This window comes from Prenolepis imparis, unplaced genomic scaffold, assembly GCF_030444845.1.
Source record: "Prenolepis imparis isolate NDT839.2.m4 unplaced genomic scaffold, iyPreImpa1.0 SCAF_10, whole genome shotgun sequence".
NCBI lineage: Eukaryota > Metazoa > Arthropoda > Insecta > Hymenoptera > Formicidae > Prenolepis > Prenolepis imparis.
Window position 1 is genome coordinate 9,094,736 of NW_028141168.1, and position 23,045 is coordinate 9,117,780.

Sequence of the window (23,045 nt, forward strand, 5' to 3'; positions counted from 1 at the left end):
CGGCATTCCGCCTGGATTATGTTCAGACTGCCGGAGATCACCCGAGATTTGTCCCGCCGCAATATTATCCTTCCTCTTTTCGCCCCGTGTACGCACAGCCACGAGAAATATTATTAATCCCGTCACCGAAAGTGCATTAAAAGTACCAACGGTTTTAATTAATTCAGCCGCTTCCCCGATGGTCTCGCTCAAAGAGAGGCCAAAGAGACCAATGGAAGTGCCAATCACCGACGTGTTCGTTAAAGAGTTCCCGTAATAATTAATTTACTTGCTACGAACGGAATCACTGGCGCTAATGAACTCTGTTTAGACGACAGAATCTATTAACCCACGTTTTCAGTAATTAGTGCATAATTATTGAATGTTATGTTACTGCATTAATTATCGAAAGCGTGGTTAATAGATTCTGCAGATCATAGTGATTAATTATTGACTCCTTCAACTTGTAACGTTATTCGTTACAACGCTATGTTACAAGCTTAAATTATCGTCATAAAACGCGCGTAATATATATCGACGTATTTACCTTCGACCACGTTAATCGCAGGAAAGTTAAATGTCGCGATAAGAAACAACCTTTCATAAAATATATTCCGTAAAAGATGCTAACCGATCCTTCGATGAGATTTCTTTGAGAAAACAAATACCTCTCGTGCTGAAGGGATAGTTAACCTCGTCATGAACCTCTTGATTTCGTCTCTTCGGCGATCGAGAAAGGCCGAAAATTGCCACCCCAAGGAAGTCTCCCGGCGCAATTCCACGGGGATCGAATGTACGAGACGGTCGGACAAAAAGTCAGCTGTCCCTCGTCGATGCTGATAGATTCCTGATGTGTTCCCGGGATGAAGTTTTTGCGACGTTCACTCGAAACCTCTCTCGCATCGAGGTCGTCGGCACGGAAGAGATAAGAAGTCAATGTATAGATACACAGCGCCCAAAAATTATATCCGTGATGGAAAACTCGGTAAAGGGTGCTCGTTCAACAGCAGCAACCTCTTCTTGTCGATCTTTCATATCGCGGCGCGCCACATGGCGACGATATAAAAACGACGTATATGAGATTACATACGATCTATCGTGTTATTTTATTTAATAGCTGTTCCTCGTGATATAAGTCTTATAAACTTGTATATCGATATGTGAGAATAGCGTCGCGTAGTTGTTATCAGAGTAATAAAACGCTGCTCGCATCTCCATTATGCGCTTATATTCTTTATTTTTCATACATGTATATGCATCATAATTCTAACAGATATTTAACCGGTTGTTTTCGAAAGACATAGATTAGTTCGAGGGTTATCTCAGCGAAACATTTCTCATTTCCGCCGACGTGGTCCTGATGATCTAACTCTTGATTCCTCGCATAGCACGTAGCATCACGCATTGTAGCTCGTTCGATTAATGATGCTCACGTTACCGCGATAAACCAACCTCGTAGAACCTCGGGAATAATGTTTCCATGTTCGAACAGCAGGGAATTTCGTTTAGCTGCGCAATGTAAAAGCGTCCAAGTCGTAAGTGGATCACCGTTTTCATCGATCGAACAAATGGACTTACAAATTCGTTTACTTGCCGATCATTTCGCTGGTTTATTGTTCCTAGGGTAACGAGCGTGTATGAAGGTTTATGGTTGCTCGAAGCAACGACTACAACGCCCGAGGTGATCCCATAAAAGAGACTTAAAGCCCGAGTGGATCATGTTTCTCGTTCCACGAAGCACGTACTTTTTCGAGCCAAATTGGCTTAACTCTTCCTTCTGCGTGTCATACGGTTTTATGAGAAAACCATCGTATACAATATCTACCTACGTTTCGAAAGTATCGCCAACAATCTCGGTTTATAGTCTCGGAGCAGATTGACAATCCTGCGATACCGTCTACAAGGTTATCATTATTATAAGAATGCATGTTATATATGCAAGAGCTTTAAATTTTTTAAAAAATAATTTTTTTTTAAACTAGATTTTATTCTAGATTTTATCCTAGAGAATATAATATAAAATATATTAAACAAATTTTTTTTTCAATTATTTGCTCGTTTTCTATTGTACTTTTCGAAGAGCGCGTTTGCTGCAGAAAGCCGCAATAAACGCAGCTAGACTATGAAGCTAAATTAAGAATAGACGCCTTGCTCGACGCGCAACGAAGACATCGCCCGGACTTGATTCACCAGCATCGTTGATTCTTAATACACGCCACAGTGCCCATTGTCGCCATTTTCCTGGCGATTAACCCGCGCGCCGGTCTCGCCTTCATACAAATTCCCTCGTCCCCGCAGCCTAGGCTATTTTTCTCGCCTAATGTACGCTCGCATTAGCGTCACGGAGTCGCGCTCTCTCTCTCTCTCTCCCTCTCTCTCTTTCTCTTTTTACGAGAAGGAAAATTATAATTTCCCTGAGAAAAGTCGGCTATCTGAATTTACTACCTCGTGATACATCGCACTCATCCTACGGAAAATTCCCTCCTCGCATCTCCTTCTTTTCCTGCACAACCTTTTCCTCCTCTTCCCTTTCCTCGCATTCGCTCTCACCTCGCTCCGCTTTGTATATATCCGCGTCCCTATTCTCGTTTATATCTGCAAGCATTTCCCGCCACCGTCACACTTTCTTGATTGCGCGGGTTGCGGATACTTACGATAAAGTATGAATGTGTCGAGGGGCGCGACCGCGAGATTATTTCTGTACATATCGCACCCGGTGAGACTCGCCTCTCTCCGGAAACAATGATAAATGCTCGAGTTTCTTCCCTGCCGAATATGAGTTCGTTTTTCGAAAAAAAAGACTCGTGAGTCAAAACTGAAATTTAAAAAAATCTACCAATAAAAACCCATATAATACACGCATCTACGTTAAAATAAATCATGAATCTTAAGAAATCGTTGATTCCTTCGTCGAAAGAGTGTCTCGTTGAGACGTTTCGAGGCGGAAAGCGCGAATGAAAAATCGCGGTAACAAGATTCGGCATCCACCGGATGGCCGTAATTGCTTCGCGCTTGAAATATGACGAGGCCCACGTTGATTCAATTAAACCGCGACGCGGTTTCGACGGTAATTTAGCATGGCGGACAGAGTCCGATAGGCAAAAGCGGCTCCAGGCGCCGAGGCGGCTGAATCCGCGATCGTCGTCGGCGGCGATTTGTCTGTTTTACGGGAGTAGGTCCGTAACTCCTCCGTTTTCGAGGGATATTATTGCATTATGCTCGCTCCGTTCCGCGATGCATCCTCCTCTCTGCCTGTAAATCATAGGCCTGCGTCGTCGCTTAAACCACCTACACATTTCAGTAGTAACGACGCGTCGTTGTCAGCCCCGACGCCAGCTAGTAGTAGTAGAGCCGTTAGTTTGTCGGGAACTACGAGTATCGTAATCGACCAATTAAATTAGGTTGCCGACGTGCATTTGTACGTCAACGTCCGGTGGAACGTCCGTAATTGGGGGTTAACGTGCTCCCGCATATATAACGCCGCCCGATGTAATTAGGGTGTTTTCGCTACTGCTGTGAGAGCTACTGTTGTGAAAGCGCGCTCGTGAACGCGTCGAGAAAGCTATGACAATCGCGCCTCGTCGACGCGCTTTGCCTCGTTCCACAACACCGCTAATTATGCTACTTTATTTCGTTAACCACGCGTATCGCATCACACGGTCTTAACGTAATTGCAATAACCGCACGAGATACCTTAATTGTCAAAAGCACGCTGCCTCGTGTGATCCGTAATAAGACTTTTCATCGACGACACGTCGCACGTTTGTAAAAACACATTGACAAATGAGAATGAATCTCTTATAAATATTTATAACGAATATTTTACTAAAATAGCTCAGGGATTAATAATTCCATGCATTAGCGATTATTATAATAATTTTGTCTTGTAGCATATATTTTTTGTTTTAATCTAATTTTCAATTCAGTACATTGTAACGAAAGATCACCAGCTTGAAACTTTGAATTTTCCTCGAGAGAGAGCCTCAGTTTCATACAACGAGAAATTATTACCAACCGCAACCGATGAACTACTTATGCGACTCGCAACTTTGCACGCGGGAGCGAGCATTTAACGCGTAGACAACCATGATAGAAGACACATACAGCGGAAGACGCGGTGGTGATCATGATGTAAGACTCTGAGAGCCGGAACCGGAATCAAAACTAGCGCAAAATCTCTCGCCTATGGTTCACGGCGTATCGTATCGACGTTACGGAGAATCGCGGCAACACGCACAATGTGGCGCGCACTATAAACTCTCTCCACCGTTACACTATTAATTCGGTACCTAGGCGAGGCGCAAGTTTATACCGCCGAGTAAATAACGCCTCGATATTCGACTCGTGATGCGAGCGCGTGTGTTGTACGAGGGGCTTGTCGTTTCTAAGGAACTGGGTCGCGCGAAATTAGTTCGCGAGTTGAAAAAAATAGAGCCTCGATATACATACACAGTTGCACTTTGTCGACTTTTTGTTCAGAAATCGTTATTATCAATCACGACTAAATCACATTTAATATCGTAATAGTATTATCGATGTAACTCAATATTGCGGATAATATCAGAGCGGATTGTTTTATTTTCGCTCTGACGATTTTCGTGCCTCTCTTTCTCGTTACACTTTCCGTTCTTCCTTTTTTTTCGTTTCTCACGATTCCACAGAATTTCCGAGAATAGCCGCAAAGGGTATATAGCGTTTTATTTCCCATCGGAATTGTGTTCTAATGCGATACATCTCATTTGTTATTGCGCAATTTGTATCTATTTTCGCTGACTAAATAAGCGAAAATTGTAAAATAATCATTCATATCCATCACGGAAAATTAATTAATTATATATCGCGCTGACCCCATTGTGTCTCTTATTGATTACAGATTGTTATATACATTACATACATTTGTAACATTATTAGTGTATTGCTTCCAACTACTATCTACATAGATTTATTCGCGTTCGAACATGATCAACAGAGTCATTGCAATTTCGCAGTAGTTATTGCGCAGTATGGTCAGCCAGTAGTCACGCTAGCTCATCTATATCAGTCAGCGTTAATAAATAATAGCATACGTCAACTAAAAGATAGAATAGGTCGAATATTAGGTTCGTTAATTAGTATTACAATTTTAGAGATCTGGAGTTGAAGAATTTAAATAAAAGGCTGCAATAATAGATAGTGGCATTTAAAACTAGGTCAACTATTAGTCTTGCTGAATTCTAGACGCGTAACGTGAAATATCTACACCTTTTTGCATATTAAAATCATAAATGTATAATATCAATATTGGTACGCGCGACTAATTAATTAATAAATTTAAAATCTTTTAATGAGTCGTTTCTATCTATAGTTCCACAGTTTTCATCTAATTTGATGGTGCATAAAGCGTCTAATTCATTCGGCGGATCGTTCCAAGAGAACGTAGTCTCATTGTCCCGCAGTTAATTGCACGGTAATTACGAAGCGATGCTCAAGAGAAGATTAAGACGGGTTGTTTTATTTCCGCTCTGACGATTTCTGTGTTTCCCTTGTTACATCTCTCGCTCCTCATTTTATTCGGCTTTTTTTACGGTTCATGGCGCTCTTCGAGAATCGTCGCCGACAATATAACGCTTTATTTCCCATCGGAGAATTGCGATATAATATGTCTATAATTGCCGTTAGCATTAATTTTTCATCTTGGATTACTTCAATAATGCTCGTTAAGCATAAACTTGAGAGAGAGACAATGCATTTTTTAAATTTCTTTATGTGTTTTTATATTATTTCGAGAGAGAGATAGAAAAACTACGATACACGATATGCGAAATTAAATCTAGTTACAACCAGAATTTTAATGATAGCTGGAAAACGGTTTCGTGAAAATTTTAATTGAAATTATATTGTCATCTTATATTACGTTTATTTATAATCATATTAAACTTTATTAGCGTGCTACGGATACATAGTAATTTCTGTCGTTCATTGTGCCTCGTGTTTTATGCCTTGTATATTTTTTTATGGGCACATTTTTTTCTTAGACCAGCATAAAAATTTTATGCCTCACCTACTTTTACGTCTCTATCCTAAAGTGACGCCGTAACGCTAAATTCCGGCAAATTCTGCCGATGAGTAGATATATGGATATTTTACGTCCTTGATCATATGATCTCGCAAGCCCCGATCATCCTCTTCGAGCGACTGAATTAAGCACTTTAAATGCAATCGAATCGAATGCTCGCCACGTCAAATATTCGTCAATCCCCGCGTCCGAACATCCAGAACATTACGTGTTTTGAAATAATAACCCCGTCGAATTCGTGACCGAGCAAATCGCGATGACAACTGCTGCACAATTTCTATGACAAAATTTCGGGGATTGACGCTGTTGCGAAATTTGAATATCGGTGTATCGTCGCGTTTTATTTCATTTGTATTGATATAATCGATATATCGTCGCATGCAAAATCTCGCGTAATCTCGTTATGCCAATAAAACCATAAAAATATGTTAAATTCTACTTTTATCCATGTTACGAATTCTATTCGTGACATAAGCTAATTAAAAAATCATCCAATCAGCAAACAGGTATTTGGCTATGTTTGCATTTAATTAAATTTACTGCGACGATAACATTTCGTTATACTGTTGTCGCTTATTTACTAAATATATATGCACACGAACAAAATAGGAAAAAAAAACAAAATGATATATGTACATATAAATAATGATATACGAATTAATGTGATGGTCAAAATTCTAAAAAACAATGTGATCTGACTCTAGTGTGTAATTTGACTTGAAAAAAAATATTTTACGTTGTAATAATAGGACGCCATTGCATTCTGTTAAGCTTAGCACCGACTTGGAAGCGCGCGAAACGATGATACAAATTCAATAAAAGACAACAGAAGCGATCAGGGCTTTTCTTCACAATTATCAAAATGGGATATGGACTGATAGAGCCATTCATCCTCTGCCAAAGCCTCGCTTAGTTTCTGCGCTCACACACGCGCATGTCGGCACAGCTCAAATCGGCTTGTGTACTCGTAAGCTCCAGAGCACGTAACCGGCCAATGCGCTTGGAGAGGAAAATTGCGAACGGGACGTGACAACGGCTTTTTTTTTCGCGACAAGAGATCGCGCAGTTGCAGCATCGAACTAACCGGTTGGTTCGCTGCTGAGCTACGAACAAACAAGCGCTAACGACAAAAAACAAAGGCCGTTGAGTTCTGGTGGAGGAAAACCCTGGTGGATATCACATTTGGTCGTCAGAATCTTTTCTGTCATTTTTTGTGCGAATCGGAAATTCCGAAAATTTGCTCATCCGAGGTTGTTCATTAATACTGTGTCGAAAACGCGGACATACGTATATTACATTTCATAGGTTTCGAATATCCAAGTTAAATAAAATTTTATGCGATGTAGCTTTGTAATATAAAATGCCTATATAAAAAATAAAAATAAAAAGGCCTATCGTATGTCAAAGTAAAATTGGCACAAAGATAAATCTCCGGCCGTTGTCGATGGAAATAATCCAATTATTTTCAAATATCATTTACGCGAATTACAGCCCGCATCTCCTTGCCCGGTGAGCGAAGAGGAAGATGAATTTAAAAACTCGGTCACGCAGCAGTTAGTCGCACGATTTAATGAAACTCTTGCAATATGTAGAGTGGTACCTCACAGGAAAAAGGTGGGTGTCTGTGGGTGGAGGGAAAATTACCGTCGTGACGAAGTGGCCATTAATAACGCAAAATGGTCCCGCGACGCTTCATTACTTTCACCCCTTTTTTTAAATTAGCACTCAAGGAAAAGTGTGAGACGGTTGGTACGTTCTTTGAATTAAACCTCTATACGAGTTTCATTAGAACAAACAATATAATGGATGCTTTATTTATTTGTCGCCATCATTTTGTTGAAAAGGCAAGCAAAAGTAATTAGATGAATAGTAATGACCAGATAAATTAGCTTGAAGTTGAATTAAAATTTATTCTTCACAATCAAGAAAAAAACATATTTCTTACTGTTTTTTTTCCTCCAAAAGAAATTAATATTTCTTCCATAGTAAAATTTTTGAAACTATATTTTGAAACTGACTCGATGAAAGTTTTAATGAAGAACAAAGATATTTAAATAAAAATATTTATATGGAAGAACTAACAATTTAACAAACAAGTTAATTATTAATTTTGCCAGCAAATTAGAATAGCCTACTAGAAATAAATTTGTTGAAAAAAAAGTATTATTTTTTTGTCGGATTACACAGGGAACATCCAGAATTTAGATCGCATCGAGAAATGAATATTAATTTCGCGATATTTTCGTGGTGATGAAGAGAGCGTACGGAAATTGACCCGCGGGCACAAACCGCGTGACAGCTTCGAAACTAGTTTCGTGGCCGTTCTATGTCCCGACGATAGCCGACAACTTTGCGTTATCGTCAGGTATGCGTTATGCGTGAAATTTGAGATTTCTCATTTAACTTTCGTTTAATTATTATTACGATGGGACCATTAGGGGCCGCCGTTATAACGGTACATACGGCTCAGTCGGAAGAGAATGTTTCACTTCGGGCAAAAACCGACAGAGTTATATATTAACTAGGGCTTGGTACATTGGTCCGAGTGTGTCGTTAAATTTATGCAAATAATTTTCATTAATATTAAACGGTAGCATGTTATGCAGCTTGCGAGGCGCACTGTTCACGCTCCGTTAAATAATGCCTGTGAATGTAGATATTTTCGAGATTACCTTTAGATTTAGATCCGGAGTTTCTCGACTTTCCAGCCTCACGCATTATTTTCATACTTCCGAAACGCCTTTTAATATCTGCAACAAAAATTTAAGACATAATTAAAATTAACTCTCACACAAAAATTTTACTTCTTTTACTTTTTATTATAAATACTCACCTGCTTTTCGTCAAACAGATAAATATTTTTAACAATTAGAAAATTAGACTCTCGTGTAAAATATTTTAAAACTAATTAATGTTTTTATATTTTTGTTCATCATGTGCTTGCTAGGCAAATGTATATTCTGAACATTATTGCTTTAGATATCTCGCTTTTAGGAATAATGTAGACTCTGCATTAATTCTAGATTACTACCGTTTATATCAGTATTTAATTTTATATCAGTGTTTATCTTCAATTCTGCATACTTTTATAGCTTAATTAATATTTTATTTCTTTCACAAAGGTGGAAATATTAATATATCAATTTAGTTTTTAATTGCATGATATTTACACACATTTTAAATTAACACAATTATTTTAAATTAAATGATATATAGAGAATATTATTATGTTAATTTATATAACTGTTACAGAGTACATTTTTATGTGCTTTGAGCATTATACTATTAGCGGTCAATATCATTTGCATTGCAATTATACTAAGTCAATGTGTTTCAGTTAAGTCCTTATCAAAGACAATATATTCCTTATGTAATGTCATAGCATATGCTTCTATTCGAGACACGAATTTTTTATCAAGAAAAGTCTCTTTGGCATGTTATCGTGCACATCGTGCATGGATAAATGACATCTCTGTGCATATGATGAGTCTTATAATTAATTATAAAAACTTTTATATTACTTTTAAAGAAAATAGATTTTTAGTATCATTTTTTCTATTATTAAACGCGCGATATAGGAACGGACTGACATTTAATTATAAATATTTTCTACATCTTTCTTCATAAGAAAAATAACAGATATATATAGTGTTTAAAGTTAAGATCGTGTTGCAAGAAAAAGAGCGTACATTGGAATGCTTCAGGCATTAAATTTCAAGTTCTCTCAAGCGCATTCTGCAGCAGTGACTTTTGCGTTTGTGCATAACATAATACTCAATTTAACGACGTGTTTCTTCGTGACAGAGCGTTGTCACACACGCTTTCGAACATTTCTGTACCGCTGTCGGCCGCATTGTCCGTTTGGGATCAAAGCCGGACCAGGTCCAACCGCAAAACGAGAAAGCAAAAGAGACCGAAATTGAGTATGTGTGAGAGAGAGAGCCGACGATATCGGGATCAAGGGAGGTACCGCAACCATAGCATAACACGTAATACAAATACGACCCCGCTGACGTATGCGCTGACATAGGTGAAGCGCGATGTCGCAAGCGCGCGTTTCACGGGCACGCAGCCGGATCGCGATGTCGGTGCACCGCAGAAGCCGTGACGGTCGACTGGGGGTTGGAAAATGAGAGGCGACAGGGGTTAGCGAAAGAGAGGAAATGGGAGATACGGAAAGAAAGAGAGAACGAGCCCGACTGTTGTGCAGCCGTCAGCGCTGAGAATGGCAAGTGAGTTCCACCGGGCTCTTTCGCCCGTTGCGGTACGGCTCGTGAGTGGCTTCCGGAGTGACAGAAATCTTCTCCCGTCCTGTATCCCTCCCCCCTGTCCTCCTCGTCCCGACCGCATTTGAATCACAAATCCCCGCGTCGTCATTGTTGGTCTGGCCAACTCTGCGGAACGAGCGCGAAACGCATCATCCGCGAAGTATAAAGCGCTCGCTTGTGCTTCGTACGTTTTCTCGAAGGACGGACCTTCGAGGACGGAAAAATATTTCTTCCAAGAATTTCACAGGATAGGTTTTTATTGACACTAAACATTTTATTCTATCCGATTTTAACGATCTTCAATAAGATCATATTTGCATCATACTCGATATACATATTGCATTTTGTATAAAAATAAAAAATTTATCGAAAGACGAAAAGATGTGAACTCGTATTGAATATTTTGTTATCCTATGTTAATTACATATATGCGAGAACACTAGCGGATCCTGACGATAATGGGGAGGGGGGGGGGTTGCAAAATTATTTTATTTAATATTTTTGGTTTGATGATTAGCTTTTATTCCAGGATCAACGACGTCGATAGCTTTTTAATGTTTGTTTTTCTTTATTTATATTTTTTAAACAAATTCAGCAAAATTGTTTCTTTTAATTTGCGGGAGGGGGTTAACCTCCCCCCAGGATCCGCCAGTGTGTGTGTATATATATATATGTATATATATATATATATATATTATATAGATATGAAGAATTTCTCGCCTAATTATTTTCGTGCAAAGAAATTATCTCATCATTTCGTCCTATGTCTGACTTAATCTAAACTTAACTCCTTGAATGCGTGATAAGTATAATTTCCAGTGTATCTTATACATACATATTGTATATATTATATAGATATAAAGAATTTCGCCTAATTATTTTCGTGCAAAGAAATTATCTCATCATTTCGTCCTATGTCTGACTTAATCTAAACTTAACTCCTTGAATGCGTGATGAGTATAATTTCCAGTGTATCTTATACATACATATTGTATATATTATATAGATATAAAGAATTTCGCCTAATTATTTTCGTGCAAAGAAATTATCTCATCATTTCGTCCTATGTCTGACTTAATCTAAACTTAACTCCTTGAATGCGTGATGAGTATAATTTCCAGTGTATCTTATACATACATATTGTATATATTATATAGATATAAAGAATTTCGCCTAATTATTTTCGTGCAAAGAAATTATCTCATCATTTCGTCCTATGTCTGACTTAATCTAAACTTAACTCCTTGAATGCGTGATGAGTATAATTTCCAGTGTATCTTATACATACATATTGTATATATTATATAGATATAAAGAATTTCGCCTAATTATTTTCGTGCAAAGAAATTATCTCATCATTTCGTCCTATGTCTGACTTAATCTAAACTTAACTCCTTGAATGCGTGATGAGTATAATTTCCAGTGTATCTTATACATACATATTGTATATATTATATAGATATAAAGAATTTCGCCTAATTATTTTCGTGCAAAGAAATTATCTCATCATTTCGTCCTATGTCTGACTTAATCTAAACTTAACTCCTTGAGTGCATAATGAGTATAATTTCCAGTGTATCTTATACATATATATTGTATATATTATATAGATATAAAGAATTTCGCCTAATTATTTTCGTGCAACGAAATTATCTCATCATTTCGTCCTATGTCTGACTTCATCTAAACTTAACTCCTTGAGTGCGTAATGAGTATAATTTCCAGTGTATCTTATACTTATATATATATATATATATATTATATATATTATATATATATAAAAAATATATATATATATAAAAGTATAAGATACACTGGAAATTATACTCATTACGCGTTCAAGGAGTTAAGTTTAGATTAAGTCAGACATAGAACGAATTGATGAGATAATTTCGTTGCATGAAAATAATTAGGCGAGAAATTTTTTATATATATATATATATATATACACTGGCGGATCCAGGGGGGGGGGGTTAACCCTCCCCCCCTGCAAATTAAAAGAAACAGTTTTGCTGAATTTATTTAAAAAATATAAATAAAGAAAAACAAACATTAAAGAGCTATCGATGTCGTTGATCCTGGAATAAAAGCTAATCATGAAACCAAAAATATTAAATAAAATAATTTTGCAAACTCCCCCCCATTATCGACGTCAGGATCCGCTAGTGCTTATATATATACACTAGGGGATTCTGACGTCGATAGCTCTTTAATGTTTGTTTTTCTTTATTTATATTTTTTTAACAAATTCAGTAAAACTGTTTCTTTTAATTTGCAAGGGGGGGGGGTTTAACTCCCCCTCCCCCTCCGCCAGTGTGCGAGAATATATATATATATTTTTCTCTCCCGTACATTGTTAAGATTATCTATATTGAAAATCATTAAAATCAAATATATATTAAGTAAAATATTTATTGTATATATGTACATATATGTATGTAGATATGTATATATGTATAATCAGTACTATATACGATATGCATATGCGTGATATATGCGATATTATCACACCTGTGCATACATCTATGATGATCAAGCGCGATATAGAAAGCGATCTAATCACGTCTCCAACCGGATATACACGTGTATAGCCCCGGCTTTCGTAATTGGGTATCGATCCCCCGCTAATGCACTGCGAAATTTCAATTTTGACTAGCGCCTTTTTATGCAGGTCCATCCCCCTCAACCCTCTCGCGCGCACCGAAATTACCGTCGAGCGATTAAAGCCCGGGTGAATTACGAAAAATTGATGTATCGTCCAGATGGGTGGACAGGGCGAAGTGGGTTATGCACAAGCTGTAGCTGCGATACCTAATTTTCATGATGATGCTATACACTCATTCCATATACCACGCACGGATACATAAAAGCGCGCGCGAATTTTTGCAACATATCGGCCAGTCGAAAATAATGCACGTGCGTGAGCAAGTACGGGGTAGCAGGTGCATCAGCTTTCTCTCCTCTTCTCGCATATATATCGCGTAAAGTGCATACAATTTAGTACATACGGTCGAAACGCGCCCGAATACGAATCGCATACAGCCGCATTCGTATTGCATATCCAGAGAGGGAGATAGAGAGAGGGAGAAACTCTCTCTGTGCAGCATTCAACCCCTTCTATCGCACGCGCTCCTATATACATCGGTCTCTCGTATAACGCACGCATGTACAAATCAACATTTACACAGATACGGATTCGCGCATAGGGAAACTTCCACGGGACGGTTCGTTATGACTAACGATTCGTTCCGCGTATCCAGAGAAAATGTATGATTTTTTACGACGGTACAGTCTACTCTTCTGCGCGAGCCTATCCCTCCGATCATCTCCCGTCCTTCTTTTTCTCCTCTACGAAAAGGATGCGGGGGGTGCAACGAGCCGTTCATTCATCTAGTTTTACCGGCGAATGCACAGCGTTAGCGATTGGTAACCGGCATTGTGATTTGTCGATGCTGTGTGTGGCCGAAACTTTTTTTCTGTTTCCATGGGGTTGTAGCAAATATCGATACATTTCACCGGGGTGTCGCCGCGAGAACGGAAATCCCTGGAAAGAGCGGGGTAGTAATATACAGCTTTCAGCACTTCCGAAGAATGCAATAAACTCATGTTCGGAATATATAGTGTGTTTTTGTAAGAGAAATTAATACGTTTTATATATGTATGTGCAAAATAATAAAAAAAACTTAGCAAATGAAGAGTATAATGATTGAGAAAGACACATTTCTTCTCCGAATCGCAAAGAGAATCAAGAAAAATAAAAAGTAGATTTCAAAAAGAGCGATTTTATCTTGATAATTAATAATTGTGCTGCCAGCGATTGCAGCCTGTTAATTTTATATTAATTTTAATATGCCATTGCACTTAATACGTTTGCCATTATTTTAATGTGATTAATCAAAAATTAATTATTATTACAGTTAAAATATATAATATTAATATTTGAAAATGAAAATTATACAAGCTACGGTTGGACCGTTTGTCGAGAGAGAGAGAGAGAGAGAGAGTGATAAAGTAAACATGTATATAATAGTCGGAAATTTTGGGGGGAGCGTATTAAATAAATAAATAAAATTTGCAGAGTATACGTGTATCGCGCTATCTCGCGCGGTTAATCTTAGGTTTAATCTCGGCGCGATATCGCGATGCTGTAACATTCCCAACAACAACACAACAACAACAACAACAACACAAATCATCAAAAAGTTTATCGACGGTTTTACATACCGCATACGGCTACAACGGTTTTCGCTCAAACGCGTCCATTCGGAACGGTAACGTTCGGATGTTGCATTTGTCGGAACTGCGGTGAGCCCCGGTGCTATTACTGGGCCTTTTACTCCGTATGTGACTCCTGCTGTATAGACAGCAGCAGCGAAGTAGAAAACGCGGTGGGAAATTGTCAGGGGGTGAAAATCTCCGGATAGAGAGACGTTGCGGACGAGAGGGTGGAAAAGAGGGAGAGAGAGGGGGTTGCGACGAGCGGAGAAAGAATGGAGAACGGAATTTGAATAATTCAATCGCAGGAGAGTCGGACGCGCGTTAAATAAAATAACGCGGCAAAATGTTGAAATAAAGCTGGCGATGGCTCCCGACGTCGGTCGGTGCAATCGTTTTGGGGAGAGGGGACTCTCTCTCTCTCTCTCTCTCTCTCTCTCTCTGCCGTCGACGCCGCGATGCCGCGATCCAATTTTCTCTGCTGCTGCTTCGGGGACTTCGTCCCTGGCTCCTCCTTCCTACCTTCGCCCACGGAGCGAACCCCCTCGTGCCGGGGTAAAAAATGCCCCACGGCAATTGGACGGACGTAACGCGCGCGCCCTCAACAGGACTCGTTTCTCGAAAAATATGCATAAAGTCGAGCGATATATGTGAGTCTTGCAATATCCGCGATATATGATATCCGGTTGCATTATTGATTCGGATATGAACGAGGCCCGTTTAGCGTTTCAACAAGTCAATATCCTGATAATTTGATCAATTGTCTTTTTTTTTGTTAGGAGCTATCGCATGAAATATTATCAAATATATTTTCCTGTTATATATATAACAAGAATGACAAGTGTATCTGGTATTAAATATATGTCTTTTTTATTTGTAACATCCTTCTTCAGCGAGTCTGTTATTTTAGAATAGCAACTAATATTTTGTAGAGCACATTTTCATTAAATCTCTGTGAGATGACATTTATGAGACATCAACGACGATTTAATTAAGGAGTCTCTCATTTATCATTAAGTACTGGAAAAAATGGTTCTCTATTATTCTTATCACGTTTTATCGCTAGAATTATACTCGAGGTAGAATTGCAATATATGTATATTTACTATCGGATACTTTCCCAAAATATATCTTATCGTTTGTACTTTATTGGGCCACACATTTGCGACCGCATTCTCGCGGACCGAGAAGATACGATTTCCATTCGCGATGTAATTCGCCCTATTCAAGGAACATAGAATTCGAATGACCCGCTGGTGGACGATTATGCTTCCCGAATGTGTGGTGCATTGTGCGAAAAGACAAGAGGACAAATTCTGGCAACCTTCGCGCGAAAGTAAATGCTACAAGACCCGCGCAATAAAACGGGCTGAATTAATCCCGCGGCGTATTCGCTCGGAAGAGGCGGCAGATGATTATGGTAGCCGGGAGTTAGGATGAAAGGAGCGAGAGAGAAAGAGAGAGGATGGATAAAAGTAACGCGCGACCAGATGTGGTAGAAAAAAAAAGTTTTTGCAGGGTAGTAAATTAAAAGCGTGGTCGCGCGCGTAAAATTACAGGGAAGCTATTATGTCGATGATAACGATGGTCGTGCAACTACGCAGTGACTGATGCAGTTTTGCCAGATTTGTCCTTCTTTGAAGAGGATTAGTTTATACGAATAATTTTGGAGAGAGAAAGAGAGACGCAATCGCGGTTTAGGTCTCCGCCGAGATCCGTCTAATGGTCGCTGGGCTTTCAAGCTAGTTTTGCTTTTGAATACGAGCCAGCCACGAAGTAGGCCGTGTATATAAACCACAGTGCTCTTTCTATCGCGGCGCAAATCCACCGAGATATGGATGTCACGTATCGCTTTCATATCATCTCTCGAAAGAACAAGATGCTGCAATTAAATTGTTCTGGGAAATATGTAAATGCAATTGAAGAATAATATTGATTTAATGGCAGAAAGCTTTTTTTCCTCAAAAGTTCGGTAATATTCTTTATCTGTCATTTTCGTTGCGGATGTTATATAATATAATCTATAAATATAATTAAATAGTAAAATATTCAACTCGGCATTACTAAAATGCCGTGACATTTAAATTACAACCTGAACTTTTTAACTTTTTAAATAATGGAATTGACTATATTATCCCGTCCTAAATGCATTTTACCATTTTGCGAGCCAAATTTCTAGCGTTATTAATGGGTTAACGTAAATGTACCTATGCATTGTAATGTAGTTCCATTACCGAATTTAAAATTTTAATCTTTTACTGCTCGTGCAATCTAAACGAATATAATTTTTACTTAGTGTACTGTTTAGTTATCATTCAAGCTGTAAATGTATCTACCACAACAATATTTCTTATTCGATAAAGTCTTAGAGAATTAATTAAAAAATAAAAGAGCATCCATTTTAGGGATATAAATTGAACTACTCGTTCTTTTTTTTATACTAGAACAACACAAGCGCGCGTAGCGCGCGCCATTCTTCAATTTTATATTTAAAAAAATGATATTTAAAAAAAATAATATACCTAGTTTGTTTAAACTCGATTAAAATGTTTTTTCACAGAAATCAGCTGATTAAAGCGTTAATTTGCTAATTAATTAAAATTTTTAAATAATAATATGGTAAGAAATTAAATTAGTAATATGTAGTTGAAAATAATATGTTAATTATAATACCTTATTCTTGATTAATATTTTTTTGACAGAAATCAGCTGATAACTGTCAAAAATATTATAACATATTATTTAAAACATATTATTATTTTAATTTTGATAACATATTATTTATATTACATATTAATTAGCAAATTAACGCTTTAATCAGCTGATTTCTGTCAAAAAATATTAATAAAGCGAAAATTTGTTAATTAAATTTTAAAATAATATGTTATAAAAATTAAAATAGTAATGTTTTATTTTATTTTATTTGTTACAGGTAGCATTGCTGATAAGCTGCGCGCAAATTTGACTGCGAATTCTCGAGTGTCGAACGGACGTTGATTCGTGCGATTGTAGTTTTCGCATCGCTTTTTCTCATTGCAAGTGCAATGCGCGAAATACGCGTGTGTCTCACGCGTCGCGTCGGAAGTGCCGTGTAAAGTTTCGCGTGTCGGGAGTGCCGTGTAAAGTATCGGGCGATCGTAATTATTCGTGTTTTCGCGAGTGTCGTGAGTGCTACCATGAGCTAAGAGAGGAGGAGGAGGCCCGGGGAGGCATCGGGCGACAACGGGGCAACTGTGAGGTAAAACCTATTTTTTTCTAAACTACATTGAGATATTCGATCATTTCCAGACTTTCAAAACACCTGTACACACACATACCCCCCCCCCCTCCCCACACATGTATATACATAATTTGAATATTTTGTTTTCAGATCAATGTGTGCTGTATACTACAATTCCGCTATTGCACGGACCGGTGAGTGAGAAATTATTTATTTCAATTGAAATAAGAAAATATTATAACATCCCTCTCTTAAAAATGCATGTTAAGTTCATTCTCGCAATATTGTTACATCTTTTCCGCGATGCTTATTGATTGTCTCGATTCGCATTGTGCGTTATATTCGTAGCATCGAGAGGTTGTCGCGAAAGTTAGTAGTTTGACAGTTTGTTCAAAATAAAATAAAATAAAATAAAATAATATGTTTTAAATAATATGTTATTATAATACTTTAAACTCTCTCGATTAATATTTTTGATAGTTATCAGCTGATTTCTGTCAAAAAATATTAATCGCAGATAAGGTATTATAATATATTATTTACAACATATTACAATTTTAATATTTTTTACATATTATTATTTTAAAATTTAATTAGCAAATTAACGATTTAATCAGCTGATGTCTGTAAAAAATATTAATAAAGCGTTAATTTGTTAATTAAATTTTAAAATAATATGTTAAAAATATTAAATAGTAATAAGATGTAAATAATATGTTATAATACTTTAAATTCGATTAATATTTTTTGACAGAAATCAGCTGATAACTGTCAAAAATATTAATCGGGTTTAAAGTATTATAACATATTATATAAAACATATTATTATTTTATTTAATTTTATTTTGAACAAACTGTCAAACTGCTAACCCTTGCAATGACAGCCTACTATGAATATAACACATAACGCTAATCGAAACAGCCAATCAGCATCGCGGAAGAGAGGCAACATTATTTGCGAGAATCGACTTAACATGCCTTTTTTAGAAAGGGAAATTGTTTTGTAGTGAAGACCATTCGGACTCTAATACTTATTATACTCTAATACTTATTAAGCTCGTAAATGCTCGCATGCTCTCGTGCTTTAAATGCTTTCATGACATGTCGCGTCAGTAATTTAAACTAATAAGTAGTTTGAAACGCGCTGCGTGGTAATATGTGGGATCCTTAATACCGCCGCTTTAAACTTTTCGCTTCACGAATGATACGCATTACTCGCGTGGAGGCTACAAGACACGCCCGTGTAAGTTTCACTTCACGCGCCGAGATTATGCCGCGGGGACAGGCAGTTTTACTATGTGCTCGCTGGAATTTGTACGTCAGTGTAAATGAAATTATCGCGAACGATGTCAACGAGTCTTCTCGCATACAACTATAATCTGCTATGAATTTTTATAGCCACCCTGACCGCGCTACTCGTTAACTTTCATCGTCTGGCAATTCCAGTTTGTTTAGTTCCCTTTTTCGTGCAGTTTGTGACCTCTTACTGCAGTTGAAATAAGTGCGACTTTATTTAGCAAAGAATACGAGAGGTTTACATTCTATTAAATTCTGCATAAATCTAATAATTTTAATAAATATATAATTTTGAAGAACTTATCGAGCATATTCTATTTTGTCATTACAAAAGAAAATATATTTTGTAATATATATGGTTAAGTTAGGGATTAAATTTAATTATTGAATTTATATGTAAGTTAGAGGAGTCCTTGTCACATACAGGATACTGACAGTAATAATCATGATAATAAACAGTTTCGCGATGTTACTACTGATTAATCCAGCTCAAAATTCGCTGACTCTCTCTTGACATAAAGTGATGCGCATTGTCTCGAGACGGCTGGCAGATGACGTCAAACTCGATTGTGCTAGATTGCGTTGAACGTGCATATACGACGCATTCATCGGCACATTTAGTAATTTATGCACATTGCATAATAATATCAATCTATATCACATGATTATTTTAGACAAATGTTGTTACACAACGTGTACAACGTCGACGTGAAATTATTTTACTATAATAATTAACGCGAAAATAATTAATTTCAAAATTCCCCTATTGAAAACACTATTTCATACCTTGATGAGCAATGTAATTACGCGCGATGTAATAAAACATTCATTATATAACTCAAATTAAAAAGATAAATTTTTCTGTCAAAATTATATATACTAGCAACATTAAAGAGATTACTTAGTTACGAGATTTTGTCCGTTATTATATAACGGACGCAAAATGGTTTTATATATAGCAGCGCAGATTTGCAGCTGCGCGTATTACTACGAGAAAACTATGTCGAAATAACGTATCCGTAAATTTTCATCCAAAGATTTTTCTTTGGTCTCTTTGTCTCTTCTTCCGTTCATCGGGATCCTGTCATTGCTCGAGCGACAATACACTACCTAATTCACAAAGAAACCCCGCGAGACTCTTCTTTAATCAAACGCAGCCCCTTTAGTGCACCACAAACAGGCGCAGACAGGCTGACGGAAATAAGCGCACTGACGCTTCTGTTTCTGCGGCGCTTCCGTGATAAAAAAAAGTACAGAGAGAGGTAGAGAGAGAAAGAAATAGAGAGAGGTCGAGAGAAAGAGAGAGCTCGCATGTGGATGTTATCGCGTGAACGAACGACACGCGTGTCCGGAGCCAGTCAACGTTAATTACTGCGGAATCGGTAGCTCCGGTTGCTGCTGCAAGGGAATGATTCATGGCGAAAAGGGCTTCGAGAGAGTGCAAACGCGGCTAACTACTATAGTGCCCTTTAGGCCGTTTTTTCTTTGTGACAATCGTCTACAACTCAGCGTGAGTCTCATTAACGCCACGTGCTTCTAATTGGACGGTTAAGTGGGCGAAAGTAGCGCTTTAAGTGGGCGAATGAGACTTTAAGTCCTTCCAGATTATTTACATGTTGAACTTTCTTAGACAAATAAAATTGAAAATTAGCATATAAGATAATAGGCAGGATGCAACGCTAAAAACATTGTTAGTGTTTGCACAACCACTACATCAAATCTGAAAATATACAGGATATGAACAATATTTATGGGAATACTCTTGAACTCTCTTACAAGAACTCTCTACAATATTTTTCTAATAACTTTACGCAATGCATATAAAGTTGCATAATTTTATACAGGGAGGGAATTAATGAACTTCAACCAAAGCCAGCTTGTTAGTTAGCTTTATAAATTAATTCTTGCAAACTAGTTAGGCGATTCTTAGTAATTACTGTGCAAGAGACCGCTTGTTGTAGCTATACGTATAAATTTTATTTTTTTGATAAAACACAATTCCTATATGGAGAGAGCTTTAATATTTCTGCATATACGCTCAATATAGAAAGACGAAACTTTTCCACGTCATTTTCAAAACCGTCGATCGATGGCGAACCTATTCGGTAGCGGTTTGCCGTAGTTGCATTCGCGTTTCTGGGCACTATGCATAATTTGCACGAGGAAAGAACATGGAGAGCGTGGAATGGGGGGGGCTACAACGTGACGGGGGATGGCGAGAGTGCAATGCGCCACGGCTGCAACCGCCAGCGTGCGGGGTCGCTGTGAATAAATAACGAGTCCGCGGTTTTATCTCGGCGGTTATATTCGGCCTTTAACATTTTCCAGTCGCATTAGCGCTTGCGGATGACAGTGCCGTAACAATGCGGCCGCTTTTCCGCGCGTCGCCGAGCGGAATGGCCGCCCCACACGGGCGTTGTCACTTGGCCATCGAGGGCGGTGGAGAACTAGAGAGGGATAAGGGAGGGAAGGGATACGATTCCGCAAGAGAGAACAAAACGAGAGCACCAACCGGGCCGGGGAGGCAGTCGACCAAAAAGGAGCGCGGGACATCCTTAAGCCGTGATAATAATTATGGCTGCCGGCAATTAGAATAAATCGCCAGCTGGTTAATTGCCCTATTTATTCGCGGCTGGAAAAAGGTTGCGTAACATTGCGGACGCACCTGCGACTGTACTTTACACTGGGAAATCATCCCCCGCCATTATTATTGTTCTGAACGAAAGTACTAATTGCGTGTAAGAGGAATCGAGGAGAGCGTGTGATAGCGTGGGTTTTTTAATTTTTAGAAATATAATTTCTATATTATTTCTTTTCTCCTATTTTCTTCCCCGTCCTTTTTTCCTGCTTTCTCTTCTCTCGTCGATATATTTTTATTATCTTGTAGAATTAAAACATTAATTTCAGATAGAAATAACGCTATTAGTCCCGCGGAATATATTTGAATTTTTGTGAATAATAACGAATGCGACCAATTATTGGAAAACTCATTTAATTCTCATTTATATGCGCCAAGTTTGTCGCACAGCTACGATATGAACGGCGCACTAAAGCCATGTATTTGAAGAGCCGTTGACACAAACGGAATATAAGTCTACGAATTATCGAGAATGTTATGCATTATTGAACATGTTTTACACCAGATTTGTCGCAGAGTGCACGCTTATCTGAATCGTATAACCGCGCGACCGATGTGACACGCGTAGAATACTTTTCCGATCATGCGGGCGTGCGATATATATATTTCGATGTCACTCGCATTCCCTGGCTTCTTTTGTACGTCGCTGTAAACATCAAACGTTGGAAATTCTTCTCCCAATACCTCCCTCTCCCCTATTTCTGTGTTATATGTATAGGTACGTGCTTTTACTCTTATTTAGATCATACCCCCCATCATAAATGTTATTTCTCGTCAGGCATGCCTCCGCTTTAAATCTCCAATCGAGTAATGGATTCCTTCTCTCGTCGTCGTAAATAAAACGAGAGGGAATATATATGAAAGCGCGTCCCGAACAATAACAATTTCGGAGATCAAGGAGTTACGTTTTCTCTCTCTCTCTTTCTCTCTTTCCCGTTTTTTTCGCATTGCAAAAAAATATTTGCCATAGATCAAAAGTGGGAATGTTTTTATTGCGCATCCACCTACATTTCCGCCGCAGCTTCTGACTCGACCCGCATAGCTCAGCCTGGTATTTTATTTTATTCTCCCCCCCTTCCCTCTTTTTTTTGGCAGCGTATCAAAAAATAGAGATCACGATGGAATACGGGACCGCTATTTGTTCGTTATTCTATTTGTGCAGATATTTCGCGAGTGTCAAGCGTCAAAATAATTCTCTTGTAATGCTTATCCAACGCATTTTATTCCAACACAATTTCTGGCACGGTTTCATTGTCACGCCACGCTTTGTCGCAGATTCTCTAGTTTCTACGTTAGCGGCGAAGTAAATAGGATAGCAGTGGATATGTCAGTTAATGGTCAGCCTATGGTTACTACATTCCTAGTTGGCCTTAA

General features: G+C 38.1%; 2 protein-coding genes across 2 annotated transcripts in view; one reads left to right on the forward strand and one right to left on the reverse strand.

The window, feature by feature from the left end:
- Positions 1-23,045, reverse strand: part of LOC145941500 (uncharacterized) — a 138,536-nt gene that overhangs the window by 21,076 nt on the left and 94,415 nt on the right. Inside the window, exon 7 of the mRNA XM_083047610.1 lies at positions 8,707-8,784. Coding sequence (XP_082903736.1) covers positions 8,707-8,784 — 78 coding nt within the window. The remainder of the gene's footprint in view (positions 1-8,706; positions 8,785-23,045) is intronic.
- Sfl (N-deacetylase and N-sulfotransferase sfl) overlaps positions 17,472-23,045 on the forward strand; it is a 193,688-nt gene continuing 188,114 nt past the window's right edge. The window contains exons 1-2 of the mRNA XM_083048112.1: positions 17,472-17,755; positions 17,888-17,931. The gene's annotated coding sequence lies outside the window, so the exon portion shown is untranslated. The remainder of the gene's footprint in view (positions 17,756-17,887; positions 17,932-23,045) is intronic.